Source organism: Hoplias malabaricus, chromosome 5, assembly GCF_029633855.1.
Source record: "Hoplias malabaricus isolate fHopMal1 chromosome 5, fHopMal1.hap1, whole genome shotgun sequence".
Lineage (NCBI taxonomy): Eukaryota > Metazoa > Chordata > Actinopteri > Characiformes > Erythrinidae > Hoplias > Hoplias malabaricus.
Window position 1 is genome coordinate 8,860,162 of NC_089804.1, and position 21,011 is coordinate 8,881,172.

Below are 21,011 nucleotides of genomic sequence, written 5' to 3' on the forward strand. Positions count from 1 at the left end.
TTGATCTGTAGTGGAAAAAAAAGACAGAGGTTCCAGTTCCTGTGATACATTATTGCTGTGGATATTATGACACTTGTTTTGTCATGTTGAATTGCCATTTTTATTTTCTAACTGACTGGTAAACATATCTATGGGGACTGAATGTATGGAGGGGAGGGTTAACAATTCACGAATAAATGCATTTTTTACATTTTATATATTATTGTATATTCCTCTTTCTTTAGGTAATTTTCGCGTTAATCATTATTTATATTTAAAATTATACTGTTCAATGAATTGTGAAGAGCTCAGAGATTTATAGGCATTACAACATGTATGAACTGTTCAACAAGACTAAGAGATGTAAATTAATCATATTAAAGCCAAAAATGTTCAAATATTAAATACATTTAGATAACAATTAAAAAAAGATATCATAAAAAAAAAAAAAAAAAAAAAAACAAGAACATGCTAAAATATACCCTGAAAATGACTCAAAATAAACAGTAGTCTTTATCTGCCTTTTTCCTCTAAAGTCAAAACATGGGGACATCTGGTAGGTACAAGGCTTGTAGTCCTCGACGCACACTCAGCAAATCTTCCTCTTGCTACAAGAAACCAAAGCATTTCTGGCTGAGTTAAAAATTCTCAAACTTATGACCCAAGTGGAAAGGCTGAACAAATTTTAATATTTGACCCTGAACCAAAATGAATCTGATTCCCATGAAGCAATCTGTCTACTCACCATCTGCCTGAATAAGTGGTCCTGAACAGACTTTATGTCTTTTTTCATCAAACACATCTGAAATCACATTGAGTCAAACAGACGGCTTGTCGTAAATTAATTTAGGAGTAATTTTAAAGAGAGAAACATTTATGCTCACTTCTGACCTCTGAGGAGACGATATGCTCTTCATACTCCAAACTATGACACACGTTAGTTTCAATGGTACTTTTTAAGTTACATAACCTGGAAAAAAAAAAGAAGTTTTTACATTCAATGGAACATACCTCATATTCAATAATTACAAAAGGTTTGACATTTTAGAAAAAAGACTCTCTTTAAATCAGTATCAGGTTTTGTTTAAGCTGTGATAAATCTTTGACTGTCATGTGTTATGGCAAAATCTAAAACTAATCTCCAAGTATGACCAGGAAGGAAGATCGATGCTAAAAGAATTCTTTGGGGAGAAGAGAGGAACAAGACTCGCAGTCAAAGATTCTCTCTTATCTCTGACTTTTCTCTTTTACTGACTTTTGCTATTTAATGGTCCTTTAAAAACGTTTCAAAGAAACGGAATAAAATTCTAGGAATAAAAACATTAAATAAAAACTTGTTTTAAACCTGAGTTTACAGCTGGTTTGTAATGAATGAATAAGCTGATGTGAAGCAGAGTGTGCATATCTGCAGCCAGACCTTTCTCCCCCAACTGCCAGTGTCTGTCTAACTTGAAGGATCTACCAGATTAATACACACTGACCTTTGAGTTCCCCTCTCCTTATATGTGTGGAAAGCTAAGGCTTGCTTCTTCCAGTAGTTCTGAGAAAGCCAAATATAAACATATCAGACTCCGATATACATGTACCTAGTATAAAATTCCATTCACTATGCCTTTCATTATAAGATATAAACAAATAATAATCTATATTTAAAATTATGCATTGGGCGGCACAGTGGTGCAGCAGGTAGTGTCACAGTCACAAAGCTCCAGGGACCTGGAGGTCGTGGGTTTGATTCCTGCTCCGGGTGACTGTCTGTAAGGAGTTGGTGTGTTCTCCCCGTGTCCGCGTGGGTTTCCTCCGGGTGCTCCGGTTTCCTCCCACAGTCCAAAAACACCCGTTGGTAGGTGGATTGGCGACTCAAAATTGTCCGTAAGTGTGAGTGAATGTGTGTGTCTGTGTTGCCCTGTGAAGGACTGGCGCCCCCTCCAGGGTGTATTCCCGCCTGCGCCCAATGATTCCAGGTATGCTCTGGACCCACCGCGACCCTGAACTGGATAAGCGCTTACAGATAATGAATGAATGATGAAAATTATGCATTGAAATATTTTATATGAACATATACATTTAACTCCTCCTCCATGTTCTGCAGTGCAGTGTCATCTTGCTCCAAGTTTTTAATTTCATCTATCAGAACTCGTTTAACCTTCTCTAGTTTTTGAGACCTGCAAAGAAAACAAAAAAATAAATTTAGTTTTAGGATTACAGCTTCTTTGATGGTTTAAAAAATGCCTGTGTATTTGCTTTTGAACCAATAGGATGTTAAAAGACTTATTGGTATCACGTAACCAAGGTTTTCCTAAAAGTTGGTCAGTGTACCTTTAGTGGGTGAAAACTATTTAATGACCCCCAAACCTCTATGCCATCTACCATACACAAATATACATATCAAGTTCAAGATCGATTATAAAAGAATAACACAACAATAATATATAAAAATCCTTTTTCAACCACTTGGCCATAGACAAGTACTAGGCCATTAGTCATTTGACTGTGGCAGTGAGCAGTGGAGGAGTTAAGTGGAAAGTTGATAAAATGCCCTTTATCATTATTATAATTCAAATTATTTCTATAGTAATATTATTAATATATTTTAAGGCTTAATTTTCCCATTATATTTTATGTAACTGTAGGCATATATGCATATGTTGCATTTCTTTATAGCGCTATGTGTGCATGTAGGTTGCTTTTAGCTTAAGTATATTGTATATATATGTAAGAGATATCCTGCAGTTTAAAATTTTCTTATGTCCTAGTCTGTTTATTCTAGGTGATCCCTCTGTCTTTAACATTAGTGATAAATACTTAGAAAGCTGGATTCAAACTAATTTAATGATTGGGAGACATATAATAAGGGCTTTACAATGGGAGAACAATGGGGTCACCATCATTTCAGGATTGAGTAAGGTGGCAGCATATGAGAATTTGACACAGGATGATGGAGCAATTACATTTTTTTTAATGTTACTCCAGTGGGGACACGGGGTTGAGGGAAAAGAGGTTATTAAGATTTTTTTTAATGACACTGATGCTTCTGTACTTTGTAGCAATAAAACATATGAACCACAACACAAATGAATAAATAGTTAATAATAGATTTTACTGAGGCTATAAACTCAGGAAAAAAGTATGAAAGCAAATAACAACTCCTCTTTGGTGTTCCTGTGAGAGTCATGATCATTAATGAACAAAATGAGTAAATGTATGAGAAAAATATTAATGTCTTTAATTTGTGTAAATTCTGAACACTGTGACGTTTTACGAACCTGCCATGATGCAAAATAGAGGAAAAAAGGGAGAGTGAGAAAGAAAGTGTGTGGGTGTGTGTGTGTGAGAGAGAGAGAGAGTAGGGTTATTATCTTGCTTTTGATGTAACAGATGTTTCACACTCTGACCTGTACTTATGCACTTGTACATTGACAGAGGACAAATGCTGCTTGTAGGCCTTTATGGACTGCCTGGTGAAGAGATCCATTCTCCTGGAGTGGTTCTGAGAAACCACATGTGATATTTAATTAGTGCATAAGGTAATTACAGCCATAATTAGCTGTAAATTGTAAGACAGTAAACAGTTTCTATGGGCAAAAATTGTCAGCAGCAACCTGCTGGTGCTTACACGATGACAGGACTTTAAATGCATTACAATGTCACATCAGAGTTGATCATTAAGGACTGAATATAAATTATCTGAAGGCAGAATTACGATACACTAAGATGATAATGAGATAACTGTGCACTGAGTAGGGCTGTCAAATCAATTTTTAAATGATAAAAACAAAATCATTGTGATTTTTGTGGTATTTTGACTTGTTTATGTAATGACGTCATGCATTCATTACGTGAGTCAGTTAGGCACAGCCAAAAATATGGCGGAGAGTTGCTCTGCCATGGCAGAATTTGCTTAATAAGGAAATAACATATACTGTTCTTGTTTTGTTATTTACTGTGAAGCCTTAAGGTAAATTTTTGTGTTATTATTTACATTTGTTTTCATGTGCACACACTAAATTTTGTCACTTTATTTTACATTATTTATTTTAAACAAAATCAGAATCTTGGTAAATTACTGTTGTTTACAAAATAAGCAAACAGATTTTTTCTTTAAAGGTTCTGAATATTTGAAACTGTTACTCTTATTTGTAATAAAATAAATCTTTTAAATAAAATAAACCATTTATTTAAATTAATATATATTTAATTAAATGTATAAAATGCTATTTTAATTAATATTAATAGCATGTATTTTGTTACAAGTGTGTGTTGACATATCGTCTAAAATATCATCATTGACAAACCCTGAAATATCGTGACATTTTAGTGCCATATTGCCCACCCCTAGCACTGAATATAACACTGTAGTTGTGATGTAAAGTTTCATTGCAATATTTGCTTGAACATGAACACAATTTTCAGTTAATATAGTTCCCACAACACTAATGCTCCTAAATGAAACACATGATATTACAGGATATTATACGGTCCTTGTATTAATGATCAAACACTTTATCAACACAGCTATTGTCTTTTCCCAGCCTTGTCCCACCTCCAACTTCCTTTTAATTTCAGTGCTGAACTTGCGGCAGACAATGCCCAACTCTTGAGATGTGCTTATTTCAGACTGTGGCTGATCTGTATCTGCCTCCACACTTGCTTCCCAACAACCTGACACCACAGTGGAGCACATCTCTACATCTTCAACTGCTAAAATGCACACACACACACACACTTTATTAGTCCTTATTTTTCTTTGGGTAATGTACAACTTGTAAAGTCTCATAACTGATTTCTGCTGCACTCCAAACAACAGTTACACTACCTGTTGTGCTGGGACTTGCACTAATGTGGGAGTTTTTCTTTTTCACAGCTGTGGGTCTTCTTTTCTCTACTCCTTTCTCCTCTGCCTCTTCCTCCTCTGAAGAACTGCTCAGATCTCTCTTGTGTGGTTTAGAGCCTGTTGAAGTTAAACATTTCTATTAAAAATGTATTCCCTATAAGATACTCTAGCCCATCTGATCAAAAGAACAAATACTTAATTAACATTAGTAGGTCACAGTCATGTGGAAATCCTGTGATACACTGATACAACCATGTGCAATATAGTTTAGATAGGACAGTTTCACACAGGATTGTAGAATGTTTTTCTTACCCAATGGCTTGTTATAAGGCTTGAACAGTTTTCTTGGCTTCATTTTGATAGCTAATTCACTAGACATGGCCTGAGTCTCCGCATCTTCCTCCTCACTACCGTCTATCTCAGAGAAACTGCCAGAGTTTTGCTGTTTCTGACAGGTGGCTGGACCTGATGAAATGATGAATTAGATACCAACATTTCTGAAAAAAGCGTAAACTAATGTTATTACCTGACTGAAACTCGGTATCTTCAGCCATCCTGCCTTGGGTTTGTTTAGGTGTTTTCTGTGAAATTTACCAAAGAAAGACTTAGGAAATAGTTATTTATCTAGAAGACTGCTACAAGGGGACAACTTTTACCTCTGAGTTTGTGCAGATCACTGCTATGCTGTTTACAGATCCGAGTGATGACTGGCTCAGTGTCACCAAGGAGATTACAGACTCCTTGTCAAAAGATGCATGTAGGCTTCTGTGGTTGGCAGCACTCAAAAAACCCTTCAGTCCATCCTCTAAATCTGGAGAATTAGACAGTGAAGAGTGGGAAAACCTTTCTCTACCTGTGGAGGTGATTATGGGCTGGACAAGAGATAGCACTGGACTCAGGTCAGCATCCTAAAATAGGTCAGTGGGATAGGGGAGAGGTTTAACAATGAAAGAATTATTAATAGATTACACTCCAGTAAGATTAATAACAAGCTATAAAATATATCTGTAAAAGTAGAAGCAATAAACACAATACGCCACAAAACATATTTTGATGTTATTATTGTAATACTTAAGTGATATAGTTACATTAAAATTTGTAAGTAAATTTGTAATTTTTATGGTTTTCTTACCAGACATTCGTCTGCAGCACTTTGCTTCTTAATAGCAGGAATTAAAGGATGTTTAACCCTGTTTGTTGATGTCTTATAGAAGGATGAAGCCTGGATTCCTTTCAGATGGCTAGGTGGGTCAATTGGAGGAGACGCAGCAGCAACAGGAGAGAGCCTTTGAATTTGGATAGGTGAAAAAGGAGATTTTGTTAAATCTCCACACTTCTCTGCAGCTAAAGAGACAAGGAAAAATAGACAAAGAATGTAATACAATATTTCTAAGTATGTAAAAGTAAGATTTTACATCAACAAATTTTTATGGTAAACCATTTCTTACATCTCATCTTCTCAGCTGAGGAAGGGGAATGGCATAAAGAGGTGAGTTTCATAGCCCAGGATTCTCGATCTTCTTTTGATGATTCCTGAAAAGCCGAAGTTTTTATGCTTTTTGACAACACTGAATCTGACCGTTTTCCATTTTCCTTCTTCTTCATGGACTTATTATGTGTGTCTGAGTGTGTGGAAGTTTCTGCAGGTTGTTTTGTCTCTTTCTCAGGTTCTTCTGTGCCATCAATCAAAATAATCTTTTCTGCTTGCCTTGTGGCTTGATCGGAAGACTTCTTCTGTGTTTTCTCTGGTACTTTCTGTCCAGTGCAAATTGACAAAAAATCATTAATGAAGCATACAGATAATTTATAAGTATAAAGGCAAAATACCCTACCCTGAAAGATGGATCCAGGGGAATGAGGGAAGATATGGGCAAGGCAGCATTATTTTCTTCAGCTAAGGGAACAAAACACACGCATGTGGTGTAAATTAATAAATGATGCACAATAATATCAAAATAACATTAGTATGAATAAAGAAATAAAATAAAGGTGATTAAGGTTTCTATATATGCTTATTAAGCTATGGGAAGAGTTCTGATAACAAAGGAACAAGATGATCAAGCCAAAGCCACCACAGAGCAGGTATTATCTGGGTTTTGAATCATTGTCATTAATGCAGTGACACTGTCATAATGGTGGTATGTTAGTGTGTGTTAGTGTTATATTGGATCAGACACAACAGTGCCTCCAGAGTTTGTAAACCCATTGTCAGAATGTGTAGCTCATCTGTTGCAGCAAGTCATCCTAGACCTTGTCCTGTGGTGGACCAGAGCATTAAGAAATGCTCCTGTATGGTCAGCAGAGCTGAGAATTGACAGTTAGTGTAGAAACATCATGGTCATAATTTTATGGCTGATATATAGAACAATAAACAAACATTCTTACATGTAAAACTGGCCCACAATTCCTCATGTCCTTTGGAGGACATGAAAGCTGGTATGTTGTTCTTTCTCTTGGGCTGCTCAGGACTAGACAGCTTCCTCTCAGCTTTCTGTCTTATAATCTTATGACTAGATTTTGATGGATTATTTTCTTTTCCATTTTGTTCATATGCAACTTCAGATGAAGTCTTATACTTATTTTCTTCTTGTTCTCGTGTCTGAACTGAGTTCCTTTTCTGGGGCTTCTCTGCCTGTTTGATGATCAACTTCTGTTCAATGTGGCATGAGAGAAATAAACACTCACTGACACTCAGTTGGAGAAAACATACAATAGAACATATTTCAGACAATTCAAATAAAGATAAAATAACTATGCCTTAGCTGGTGGTGGTTCATCAGTCTCCGATAAACTTGCAGAATCTGACAGCTCTTTGTAGGATTTGATCTGAGCTGCATTTCTTCGGGGTCTGCCTGTGGGCTTCCTGCTGGCAATATTTTGTCTCATCTTACCCTTCTGTTGCACTTGTCTTATCTTATCCTTATCTGTATTCTTCTTTTTCTCTTCCTTCTAACAATCAGACATACATAGCACTGATGAATAAACAAAAGCAGGCATGAAAAAAAAAACTGAACCAAAACTATGAGTACAAAATTGAATATAAATTAATATTACATCTTTCTTATTCTGCAGAATCTCTTCTTGTCTCACCCGCTTTAGTTTTGGCAGCTCTTTTGTAACCTTTGGTGAAGTAGGTATGTTTGGAGTCTCAACTTAAAGACAGAGTAAGAATGTAATTTACATTAAGAATTAAGGGCAGCACTGAGGGTGAGAGGAGGGATGTAAAACAAAAGATAAATCTAACTCAATGTCTAAGATAGCATTAGTTACCAAAAACCTTTTTATTAACAAAGTTAATGGCAGTAAAAAATGTTCAATCAAAATAACATTTATATATTTTTTTGTCAAAGTGATATCAATATTAATCTAACAGTTCTATGGGATTAAATTGAAAACTAAATGTGAGAGGTGTGAAAACTTACATGTGGTTTCTGCAGCTGGTAAAGTTGACTTAACTGGCTGCCTTGTGTAGTCTGCCACTTTAGGCTTGGGCCTCCTGTTTGCTGATTTAAGCCAGCTAAATTCTGTCGTACTTTCTGCATCAGTGTCGCTGAAGAGGTGTTTCTTCACATAACGAGAATTAGGCTAAAAATGATAACAATTACGAACAAGAAAAAAATATCTATGTAATTTTTAAGATTGAAATGTCCTAATATTGACATTTTTCATGCCATATTTTTGATTGTTAAAGTAAAATATAGCAGTTAACAGTTGTGTAGAATGAAACATTTTAAGACACTTAAGCACAGAAAAAAATTCTAATTCTGAGCACTGTTAGTGGCTTATATGATGATATTATAGTGTAAGTATTTCACAAAGAAAAACACTTTGTAAATTATTATGGGTTTCTGACCTTTGCTATATGATGTTTCTTAGCAGAATTGGACAGAGTCAAGGAATTACTGAGGACACTGAAATAAATAAACAATTGTTTAGTGCCAGTGAACCTGATCTTTCAATTTTCAGGATAATTATATCCTAAGGTTAGTTATTCATTCTTATTATAATTGTGCATAAAGAAAATATCTATAATTTTACTAAGCACTGCTGTACTTCTCAACCAGCCAAACTTCAGGTAAGCTGCATTCTTAGCTGTAGCATTTTAGCTGTGCTTGTGTGAATGTGACCTCTGTAATACAAACACCATTTCCAGAAAAGTTGGGAAATTTTTCAAAATCTTCAGAATGAATTCAGAATTCATTGTATATTTAATTGAAATAGAACAAAGACAATATTTTAAATTTCAAAACTGAGAAATTGAATTGCTTAATGAAAAACATTTGCCCATTTTTAATTTGATCCCAAAAAAGTTGGGATGAGGCAACAAAACACTGGTAGTGTATCATCATCATCTGTAACCGCTTATCCAGTTCAGTGTCGCAGTGGCTCCAGAGCCTATCCGGACACAAGGAATATACCCGGGAATACACCCTGGAGGGGGCGCCAGTCCTTCACAGGGCAACACACACACACTCACACATTCACTCACACACTCGGACACTTTTTATTTTAAGTCGCCAATCCACCTACCAATTAGTGTTTTTGGACTGTGGGAGAAAACCGGAGCACCCAGAGGAAACCCACACGGCAAAGGGAGAACACACCAACTCCTCACAGACAGTCACCGGAGCAGGAATCAAACCCACAACCTCCAGGTCCCTAGAGGTGTGTGACTGCGACACTACCTGCTGCGCCACTTTGCCACCTTTACAGTAGTTTAATTGTACTAAAATTAAAGTACAGTAGATTAATTGGCAACACATCAGTGACATGACTGGGTAGTTAATGAGCATCTTAGAGAGAGGCTAAGTCTTTTAGAAAGGAAAAGATTCAGAGCATCTCTGCAACTTTAGGAGTAAGTATAAGATGAGAAAAATGTCAGGTGCTAAACTAGTAAAGACTTTTCACACATAAAAATATATCTGGTGCATTATGAAATAAAAAACACTATATATAATGGGATCTGTCACCTCAGTTCTCAAACACTTACAGAGTGTTGCTAAAAGAAGAGCTGCAAAAAATGCAACACAGTGGTAAAAATGCCACTGTCCCAACTTTTCTGTAACATGTGCTGGCATCAATTTTAAAATGGGCACATTTTTTAGATTTTTATAAAAACAATGCATATTCCCAGTTTTAACATTTTAAATGTTATCTCTGTACTATTTTCAAATAAATACAGGGCTTAAATGAATTGCAAAGCACACTAACTTATTTTGAAAATGTGGTTTGTACATTTTTAATTCAAACATTCAAAATTCAAAAGATTCAAGAGTTTTATTATCATGGGCAAAGTAAAACAGCACAATTAACAATGATTATTTACTTTGCTAGACCTCAACTAACTGTTATTATGACACAATTAGAATAAACAATACAACATAAGGTACTATCTACATAATTAAATACATATTGTCGCTGTCCAATTAAAAACGTGAATTGTGTACTTGTGGATTTTTAGTTTACTTCATCATCTCAACCCAGCAGTTCATAAAAATTTAATGAAGAGACCAAAAGAAATGCTCCAAAATTACTTGGAATAAAAACTTTTTACATTGACTTCCAGTAAAAGTTAAGAAGCTGTTTTCCTTCTCTTGTAATGTAACTATTTTGTGAGATACATGTATCAATTACCCTCAGGATAGTCAAGTCCTCTGTACAGTTTGGTGGTTTTCCCCCTTAAAAAAGCCTACAAACTTTTTACCAAACAGTAATGGACATTGAACATTCACGGCTGGAACATAATAACCCTGTACTAACAGTTGGTATGATTACAGTTCATCCAAGATATTACCTGCTATCCATTCCAGATGTCTTAGAAGACTTCCTACATTTCTTCTGGAAAGATAAACACTGACTCAGGACTACAAGGATGGCAGAAAAAATGCTATATTATCCATGTTAATAATAAAATTACGTCCTTACTTCAGTGTGCTCTGGTACATCCAAACTGAATTCAAAAACATCCCTGTTGAGTGTTACAAGGCACAAAACAGCCATGTGCACAATTAGAGAACAAATCTTGTAAGGATTACAAAGTCACTACTGCTTCCCCTTTATAAGTGTAATGTTAAAATAAATTCACACATATTAGGACATTAAAAACAAGTACCCATTCTGACATCCCAATGACATCTTGGACTGATTGCATGACTTCAAATTTTCAGAATTTTTAGCTGGTTTCTTCATCTATAAGAACAAATTACCCATTAAATATGACAAAGGCAAAACTTGTTTATTACTGTTTTATTTGGCCACAAAATAATGCATCTCTGAGAAAACATTACTTACAGCTGAAGCTGGATACCAGCACTTGTTGAAAAGGTACCTGGAAAGCAAGAAAAAAAACACACAAAAGAAATTAATATCATCTGACAAAAGAGAAACAAAACGTTGTATGACCATCTTACCTCTTAGTAGGTGTAATGTTAAATGGAGTGATCTCTGGTCCTGCTTTCATAACGGTAGTGCTCTTATAGTGATGAGATATCTGCTTCACAATACTGTTTGCATTTTTTATTGTTTTCTAAAGATAGCAAACATCAATGAATAGAAATTTTGGTGTTCTTTTAGGATTTTTAATTTATTACAATAATTGTTCTGATAATACATAAAAGTTTATAGTAATATTAAAGAAATGTTGAGATAATATTAGCTTATATCAAGATTGATGAAAAAAATATTATTCAATTATAAATATGTAAGATATCTTCACAATCTTGTTTAAATTACTAGGTTTCTCTCACCGTATCTCTGTTCGAGGCACCTGCATTGTTCTTAGCCTGTCTACTCAAAGCAGTTTTAGCTGGTGCGAGTCTCATAGACCCTTTTTTGGGCCCAGGTCCCTTATCTGTGTCTCTACCCTTTGACATGTGTTGCTCCATTGAGGAACTACTATTTTGGATTAAAATGCACTGCTCCCCCTGCTCATTCTGTTGCTTCAGCATCTCCTCAAGTCTCTGTGTGAGTTGTGCATGCAGCTCCTTGTGGGTAAGAGCACCAGAGCCACGTTTAGCCGATGAGGGCTGCTGTAGTAGTTCTGTGCTAATAGTTACTGGAGCACTAAGCTCTGAAGGAAAAAAATAACATACTAAATTAATTTTGTATTTCTAGAACATATCGAGTCCCCATGCCACAATGTTTATACAACAGAAAAAGCTCACCTGACTGCTGATAGGGCAATAATGATCCAGACACAGAAATTCTCTTTTTGGCAGAATGGCAGAGTGCTGGTAATCTGACAGCAGAGTAAACCACATAAAATAGACATTTTTTATTACCTACTGACCTCTATGTAGACACAGAATTCTGGAGTGAATGAAACATCTGAAAGCTCTCTCTCTCTCTCTCCCTCTCTCTCCATATATATCAAACAATTTCTAAAATGCATATCGTTGCTGTCCAATCAAAAATTTCCTTGTCTCCGTTTTTGTCAATTTTAGGTTTGCTACATCATTTGATCACAGCAGCTGTCCTTCACGCTATGTAAGTCAATTTTATTATAAATGGAATGAAATCTTTACACTTTTTTACACTGACCTCCTTTGAAATTTAAGAAGGTTTTTTCCTTCTCCTGTGAAGTTGCTATTTTGGAGATACATGTTTTTCATTGGACAGTGACAATATAGATTATTGTACAATTAATATAATTATTGCCAACAAATGTGATTAAACAATAAGTTAGCATAAAAAAAACATTCATTAGTTTAGGAGTAATGGTATATTATTATTCTTCTATAACTGTCTGTAAAGCTGTGTTGCTCAGTTCTAGTATAAAAATGAAAAATATAAAGAAAACATGGCACACTTACACATAAGTTTCTTTTCTCAATGCAGGCTGAGAATCTGGAACTATGCTGCTCTCTATAAAATTGAAAACATGCAAATAAATCTTGTTTTCAGTTATTAGGCTTGACAACGCTTATGCTTCCCATCACTGGTAAAAAAAAACAAACAAACAGTGAGACGATGTTCCACATTATATTGTTTCTGTCTGTTATACACATAAAAACAATTGAAAAAATATTTCTAACATCTCTTGTATAATTTTAGCCACTAAAATCATAAAAGTATTTTCTTCTTTAATGTTTTTTCCTACTATTAATGTGAGCCAGAAGGATAACAAAAATTAACTCTTAGATGGCTAACAGTGTGTTATACCAATTTTATACCAGGCGCCAGGAATAATCATGCATATCAAAGTTGTACAACATGCTAATTCTTAGCACCAAGCACCTTTAGGATTTATTCATTCATTCATTGTCTTTAACCACTTATCCAGTTCAGAGTCGCAGTGGATCCGGAGCCTACCCTACCTAGTGAGCCTACACACGGACATGAGGAGAACACACCAAACTCCTCACAGACGGAGAGGGACTTGAACCCACAACCTTCAGGTCCCTGGAGCTGTGTGACTGCAACACTACCTTAGCAACATTACCTTTAGCCATTTTAGCCATTTAGAAATATTTTTACCCTTCTGGCTCACCTGATAAGTAGAAAAGAAATTGAGGATGAACATTTTTTTTATGTTTTTGAAGGCTAAAATTAAAAGTGATGCTTGAAATATTTTCTGAACAGATTTCTGTGCATAAAATGATACAAAATGGGAACATAATTTCAGCTTTTATTTATTTAATTATTTATTTTGCATCGTGCCCTATAGGGCGTAGTTATTAGTCAACAAGAGTTGTATTCATTCTTCACTTTTCCCATTAAAACCATATTTCCATAAACAATGCAAAGAACTGTTTTTAAGGCCTTTGTAACATACCTTTTAATTTGATTTTGTATATTTTTCTTAGATTTAAGCCTTTATAATAAATTACTGTAAAAAAAATGCATGTGTTTGTATTTTTTAATTAAACACAGTGCATAATATTTATAATAAACCAATAAAATCTGAATGGCCCAAATCATCAGAAAAATAAAAATACCTGCTGGACGTATCTCAAGATATGACTGATATTTAATATTTAATATTTAAAGGACAGTTTGATTATACCTAAAGGCTGTTCTTTAACCTCTTGCACCATTTCCAATACTTTCTCTACAGGAATGTGCTGCAGAGACAGTAAAAAGTGACACAGGGGAAGAATAAAGACACAGAAAATTGTCAAACAGCATTAATCAAATGCAATTTTTATGTGTGCTCTGAATAAGATAACAAACCATATTTTTAAGTCACTCTGGATAAAAACATATGATAAATGCAGTAAATGTAAATGTACTACACAATAACTTACCCTGCGATGTCTTTCCACTTCTTGAAATTTCTTGTCCTGTGGTATGTCTGCAGCCTGTAGATGTAAAGATGCCTATATATGTTTAAACACATTGTCACATATATGCACAATGTTTCATAAATAACATCAGTATTGTATAATTTTGCCCTGTAAGTCAGCAGTATGTTAAAATAAAAACTGACCTCTTTTTTATTATTTGCCTTTTCCTCACTAACAAAAGGCACCTTGTCCAATGATCTAGCTAAAAAAATCTCTCTCAGTTTGTCTTTCGTTCTCTCTGAGGAGGAAACCATCTTTAGAGCAGGCTTCACCATTGCCTTCCCAGCTGGAGTAGCTATGGTAAGATACAATTAAAGCTTGAAAGAGAAGTCGATGTATACTTCATGTTACTGTAATACTTAAGAAAGGTCCCAGTACAACACACTAAAACAACAAACAAATGTAAAAGTTAACCTACTAGCAGGCATCACACAGCTGAAAGAGCTTCTTCCCAGTTTACGTCCTGCACTACCAGAAACATACATACAAGACTCAGACATCTTGCACCTTAGTGGTGTTACTGTCTGAGAGAGAGGGGGAGAGAGAGAAAGAGAGAGAGATAATAAGAGCTTAATTATAAAAAGCCATGCAAATAAGTACATTTAATTAACTTAGAAGTTAAAAGCAATGCATGAATCAAATAATATCAAGTATCTAATATTTTATTATTACTAAGCTACTAAAAACTCTCATGAACATGAGATCTAATGCTGTTGCTTTTTTGCATGTAATTACCAATCACTACCTGCTGATTGCAGCGTTGGGGATCTTTCTCATGATATGACAATGACTGAAAGGGTGCGCTGTTCCTCACTGATGCAGATACTGTTTTATCCAATGGCTCAGAGCATGGTTGACTCTCAGGAAAAAGAACCTGCTCATGTGAGAAAACATTTATCACAGCCATCACAATTCCAACTGAACTTATCTTAAAAGTTTAAAATAAAATGTATTAAAATAAAAATAAAAAGTAGAGTTTTCATCCCATCTCACTTCATAAAACAGAATATTTTACAAGTGAACACTCTTGAATTTCTAATCTAACAAAGATCATTTAGATCACAATCCTGTTGCTAAAAGAATAGATGGTCCTTTAAAATGTGGTCCTATAGCTGTAAAGCAAATAACAACTAATTTAATTGAAACCAGACCAGTGCAGCCCTATGAACTTATTTATTTGGTATTTTTATTTTTACATTGAATGTTCAATACTGTAAACCACTGGCTTTTACTATCTTGTCATTCTTTACATAAGCAAAAAGATATAAATGTCAGCTGAAATATCTTAACATTTTATTAATATCTGTGTCTCTAACAGGAATGACTGCAGTCAGACTTGCTTCTCACCTGTGAACATCCTTCATCCAGAATTATCTGAACAGTGGTTTTTACCACAGATGTGGTGGTCTTCCCAACAAACTTCTGAAATGTTGTAAAATATATTTATTTTCTTCTGTTTTCATTCATAATATAATCCAATTATAGTAAGGAATACTATATGTAATTTTTTTAGATATTTCAATATAAGTTTTCAAATGGCAAAACAAGTAAGTTACCAGGTTTTATCCCAACAACAAAGATATATATATTAAAAATATATATATATCCCAACTTACTTTATTTTTGGCGTCACCATAAACTTTCCTAGTGGCCTCAAGGATGTCTAAAGATGAGCTGAAATGGACTGTGAGTCTAGAGCCTTCAATACCGCTCATACATATTGGCTCAGTCATAACCAGCTGCAACACTTTTACATCTTTCTCCTCTATATAAGGCACAAAACATATTTAATTTCTGTAATGGATATATTAATTTTATTAAGTGCATATAAGATAAACTTCCTGTAAAACTCAACTCCTACTTATTTTCAACCAATAATGCATTTATATGCTACATGGTCAAAAGTATGTTGACAACATTTATAATAATTTAATTCAGGTGTTTTAGCCACATCTATTCCTGAAAGGTGAAAGATCACAGTCATCAAAATACAGTTAATATAATAAGGATACATTCTCTGTTAACATACTTTTGGCCAAATAACATATCTTAAATATGTGAACAATCTCTGTATATTTTTCAGTATTATTTTCAGTACTCTTATGGGCTTGGTCAGATCCAGAGATTTTTTTCCCTAAGACCTACTGTTCGCTGCTTACAGTGATTTTAACTGCTTGTATTCATTGTAGCAGCAGCCCACATATTTCAATTTTTACAGGTAATCTATGAATAGATTCAGTCAGGATTAAATATCCATGGGGTCCTGCTATAATTTTTATTTTACAGGAGCTCATGTTTTTCATTAAACTCATCAAATAATATTAGTCCAAGTTTCAAAGCTCTGTGATTTTTATTTTTTGTGTGTGTTTTTTGGAAAATACGAGGATAACACAGGATGTGTGTTAAATGGAATGGCATTCTCCATGTTTAAAAAATAAGGTGGATATATTAGTGTTATTATTTGCTAACCTTCCACTGTGTAACTGTGTATCTCGTTTTCTCCTATGCACAGAGTGTCCCATTGACCCTCCTGTTGAGAAATGAGATTTGAGAAAAAGAACCATGCCATGCAATAAAAAAATTAAACTTTTCAAGTTTAGAAATACCTAGTGAAGTTCAACAACAGGTACCTGAGCCTGATCATTAGCTAAACAGAAGTAGAAGGAAATACTTTGGCTTCCAAGATTGAAGTCAATCCAAAACTCCTTTAGATTTTCATCCACAGGCATCAGCAGCTGTAGGAATTGCCATAATTTAAACATGGATACAATAGTAATTTCATGACAGCATGCTGAGGTTAAAAGCAGGCTGTACAGGATGGTGTAAAAACCTGCTGGGCATTGCTGCCTGATGCACTTCCAACAGTGCCTTTAGTTTAGGTGTAAAAATATATCACAAAAAATGTCTTAAATTAGATGAAACAAAGACTTACTATATGTTTGTCCAAAAACACCTCAAGACAAGGGTAAGAGTATACACTGCCCAAAAAAAAAAAAATAAAAAAAAAAAAATTCTTACATTATCCACTGAAGCAACATATAAGAGCAAACAGAAACTGTTATGAAGGTCATGATGAACATACCTTCTTCCATCACCTTGCATTCCATTTACTAGATTCAAAAATTTCCGACAATCCTGTAATTCATTCAAAAAACAATGAGCATCAACAGATTATATAAAGTAATTACCTGTGGTTAATCTTGATTAATTATGTTAATGTAAATAACTAGATTCCTACTATTTTATTATTATCTATATATAAGCATTAAAAGATTAATTAATTAATTAGTTCAATGATTGAGACATGATTAAAAATGAAAAACTTGATTTAAACTACTGTTTCATACTGCATTTCACAAAAATAACAAAACACACTCGTAAGCAAATACTTGAGTAAAATCATTAAGTTATTACTGCACATCCAAATATATATTTAAAAAATGTTAATTTTATAGTGCTACTGATTGGGATAATTCCCATAATTTAAGAATAAAAGAACAATAATAATAATAAAATAAGAGATAAACACTAAACAAATGCAAGACACAAAACTCACTGTTTCAAACTCTGAATCCTTAATGCTTCTGAACGCAGACACAACAAATTCCATCTTGAACCAGTGGTCAGCCAGCTCCCTCCGCAGGGCATGTGAAGTCATTCTACACAGAGCCTCCATCAAAGCAACCTGGAGATCATAATCTACACAGTACCAAATACGTACATTAAAATATCTGACAGAGAGGAACAAATTTAATTAATGGTTTTATATGAGTTTTCTGTATATTTAAAATAAACTATGTAATTTTTTAAATATGTTTTAAAATTAAAAAATAATATTCAATATTCACTGACCGCCTCCTTTGAGGATTCGACTAGCCAGACTATCCCTGGAAAGAAATAAAAACAAATTTTAAAAATTTGATGGACTGCTGTCAAATGAGCTCTTAGGGTCATTATTTTTCTCATAACATAAAACATGTACATCACAGTTGAGGCCTCCTGTGATGATAAGATCTTCTTCTCCTTTTTCAGCTCTACTGGGATTTTCCCCAATATCACATTCAGTTTCCTGACAGCCTGTCATTGAGAGAAACATAATATGCTAATGTAGAACAATGATCAGTTATAAATATTAAGGTAAAATTCTATAATACAGTTTCAGTTAGATGAATAATAAGCACAAGTTTTGCTAAACATTTTTAAATAATTTTACACATAATACAGAAATGACACGAATGGTAATGATTTGTAAAACTAACCTCTTTTTGAATGAGAATGTTAACTTGGGCATCAGCTGCCAGCTTGCCAATGTGATGGAGGAAGGATTCTGTTACTTGATATGTACCTGGCAAAATAAGTGGCAAGCTAAACATCTGATGGTTTTAAAGGGAAATTTGCAAAGCTTCTTTTAAGTATAATATGAGGTTTAAAATGAAACACACACTTACCCTCTTTGCTACTTTTATGAACAACCTGAAAAGGTAGAGGATTTAAGAAAACTGAGAGATATTGTTATAAATATTGTTTACACATTTTGGCACAAAGCAGGAACACACACCAGACAGGGTGCCAGTACAAGATATATTATAGATATTTTATTACTATAAGCATCACTACTATAGGCAGTTTCACGCTCAATACACTTATCAACAAGTATTTTCTACTATGGGATGAAACCAGGTCACCCAGAAGAAGCCCATGCAGACACAGGGAGAGCAGACCAAACTCCTCACAGACAGTGGACTTTACAGCTGTGTGTAAGTGGCACTTCCTGCTGCACCAATGTGCTGCCCACTAATAGATCAGAATCAGCTAATTCCACAATAACTGATGACAAAATTTAATTTACATCACGTTATTAAAACTTACTTCACAAAAAAACTACAATGCAATGTTTAAAAGATATCCCACTTCACATTGTGAATTAGGCCATACTGTGAAGTATTTACAGTTATTACTCACCATCAGTGCATCGAAGAAATCTTCAGCTAGGTTTATCATCTCCTCACTCCTAGCTGGTCCAGCTTCAATAAAAAATGCTCTGATTTTTTCAAACCACTGCACCATGTAAACAAACACATTTCAAACTATATTTACATTTATTTCTCCATATATCAAAACACAGCAAAAATACAAATGAGTAAGTACTTATCTTTCTGACAAGTCCCTGTGATATCATCTCAGATATACCTTTACCCTCTGAAAAGACACACTTTCCCAACTTGTGAAAAATGGTAAAAACCACAGAAGCATTTTTTGCATTCCTGTGGTCCAGTTCCTATACAAATCAAAACATATATTTATATAAAATCTATAACTGTATCATTTTCACTGTCATAAGACATGTGTATTCAGCAAATACCAACCCTGTTGATCAGTTTGTCCAATTTGGACATAAACTGCTTGGAGCATTTTAAAGTTTTCCCTTTACAGGACTCATCTAGTAAGAATTCCTCCAGGCCTTGGTAATTTCCATGCTTAATAGCCTCATCTACTAGTTTCTCCACCTGAGTGCATATATTTATATAGTTTAAAAAATACTATATTGAAATTTGTACAAAGCCTCCTAATTTTATGACAATGAAATAACAATGAAAAAAATAAAAACACACAAGCTACTTGAGGATTTTATAATTAAAAACCAAGAAATGTGCATAATTTGATTTGTTGTTACCTGGTGGTCTGGATGAAATGCCATAGTGCCAGCAGATCTAACCTAAGAGAAGTATGATTTCTCATTCAACTCCTTGCAAGAGTCACAGCCTACATTTTATATTCAAGTGAAGAATAAATCAAATTCTAAGAACTGGTGTTAAAAAGAAATAACATTCACAATTTAATATGAATACAACATCACTGTCCATTCTGAGTTCCACTGACCTTACTTTTGTAGTTTCACAAATATCTACAGACTATGTTCCATTTTAATGCTCTGTATGCTTTTACTACCCCCTTTAACAGTGTTCTTCAACAGTTAAGACCACAACAGAGGAGGTATGGTTTGGGTGCTGGATCATTCTCAGCGTTGCAGTGAAACTAACCTGGCTATGAATTATAAAACCACTAAGTGCTCCTGTGGTCAGTGTAACAATGGACAGAGTGTAGAGACAAGGAGGTGGTCATAATTTTATGGTTGATCAGGATACTTTGTGCCTCACAATTAAAATAATTTCGAAATGTTACAAATCTAATATTACAAGCCGATGTTTCTGAAGACTATTTTCAGTGGTTAAGTTTACTATTTTTTTATTTAATCTACAATTAAATATAAGATCTGCAAATCTTAATCCAGTTGAATACATTCCCATTATCTCTGCTCCATAAATGTCGTAATGTTCATAAATGCTGGAATCAACGGATATACTGCATGGTCAGAGGATTGTGGACACTTGTCCTACATTTCCTATTAAATTAAGGGTATTAATAGCTGGTTTTAGTATTATTGTTATAAATTTGACCCTGTGGTTAACTTTACAGCACGTTAATAAAACCGTGGCCTCGCTGTCCGTTAATCTTCTTTACCGTTAACGGAGATGGGAGGTTTTTACCTCAGATCAGGAGCGACCTAATCACGACCGACACAGCTTTTTCCACATCAGTATTCCAGTCACTCAGTTGGACTCTGCAGTGGTGTTAAACCTGAAGGCGAGTATACAAGTTAAATTTGGAGTAAAGTATAGTAATATATTGTTCCCTGTGTTGTACTCCGTCTGAAGGAATTTCTACAAACACAGCGGCAGCGCGGGAAATCCACAGCTCACGCGCCACACCAGCAAGTAGCAGACCTGACTGAGTCGACTCCGAGTCGTCTGTGGGAAATGACTGGAATGAATTAAATAAAATCCAAGAGTCGATTCCACAAAATAGTAATGTGAAGCCGCGGTGGTCTCCGTGGTCCAGGTAGGATGGGATTG

The 21,011-nt window shown here is 34.6% G+C and overlaps 1 protein-coding gene across 2 annotated transcripts; it reads right to left on the bottom strand.

Moving 5' to 3' along the window:
- Positions 1 to 12: 12 nt before the first annotated feature.
- sycp2 (synaptonemal complex protein 2) lies at positions 13 to 20,855 on the bottom strand. Of its 2 annotated transcripts, XM_066671618.1 has the most exons (48): positions 20,646 to 20,855; positions 19,772 to 19,860; positions 19,464 to 19,604; positions 19,248 to 19,375; positions 19,060 to 19,162; positions 18,546 to 18,570; positions 18,357 to 18,442; positions 18,080 to 18,174; positions 17,950 to 17,984; positions 17,654 to 17,796; positions 17,180 to 17,232; positions 17,030 to 17,075; positions 16,728 to 16,832; positions 16,567 to 16,627; positions 15,714 to 15,862; positions 15,445 to 15,519; positions 14,843 to 14,971; positions 14,516 to 14,621; positions 14,241 to 14,392; positions 14,059 to 14,130; positions 13,818 to 13,875; positions 12,625 to 12,676; positions 11,977 to 12,050; positions 11,560 to 11,882; positions 11,224 to 11,339; positions 11,105 to 11,141; positions 10,926 to 11,002; positions 10,739 to 10,781; positions 10,608 to 10,651; positions 8,667 to 8,724; positions 8,236 to 8,398; positions 7,868 to 7,965; positions 7,571 to 7,762; positions 7,199 to 7,463; positions 6,646 to 6,707; positions 6,262 to 6,568; positions 5,946 to 6,157; positions 5,470 to 5,721; positions 5,340 to 5,394; positions 5,126 to 5,278; positions 4,796 to 4,930; positions 4,523 to 4,680; positions 3,375 to 3,469; positions 2,045 to 2,144; positions 1,461 to 1,519; positions 871 to 949; positions 725 to 781; positions 13 to 587 (listed from the first exon to the last, which is right to left on the bottom strand). In XM_066671618.1, the coding sequence occupies exons 2-48, from the start codon at positions 19,793 to 19,795 to the stop codon at positions 516 to 518; spliced, it is 5,124 nt and encodes a 1,707-aa protein (XP_066527715.1). In that variant the 5' UTR covers positions 19,796 to 19,860; positions 20,646 to 20,855; the 3' UTR covers positions 13 to 515. The 2 variants fall into 2 exon arrangements, with proteins under 2 accessions (XP_066527715.1, XP_066527716.1); XM_066671619.1 differs by lacking the exons at positions 17,030 to 17,075; positions 17,950 to 17,984; positions 18,080 to 18,174; ... (5 more) ...; positions 19,772 to 19,860; positions 20,646 to 20,855 and having other exon boundaries at positions 17,654 to 17,698.
- Between the last annotated feature and the right edge of the window lie 156 nt (positions 20,856 to 21,011).

Bases quoted from the DNA above. Each gene is read 5' to 3' on its own strand.
- sycp2 (XM_066671618.1), bottom strand. From the start codon at position 19,795: ATGGCATTTCATCCAGACCACCAG. The intron at 19,605-19,771 runs GTAACAACAAAT...ATATGCACTCAG, and splicing joins CATTTCATCCAGACCACCAG to GTGGAGAAACTAGTAGATGA. The intron at 2,145-3,374 runs GTCAGAGTGTGA...TTTTCTTTGCAG, and splicing joins GTACAAGTGCATAAGTACAG to GTCTCAAAAACTAGAGAAGG.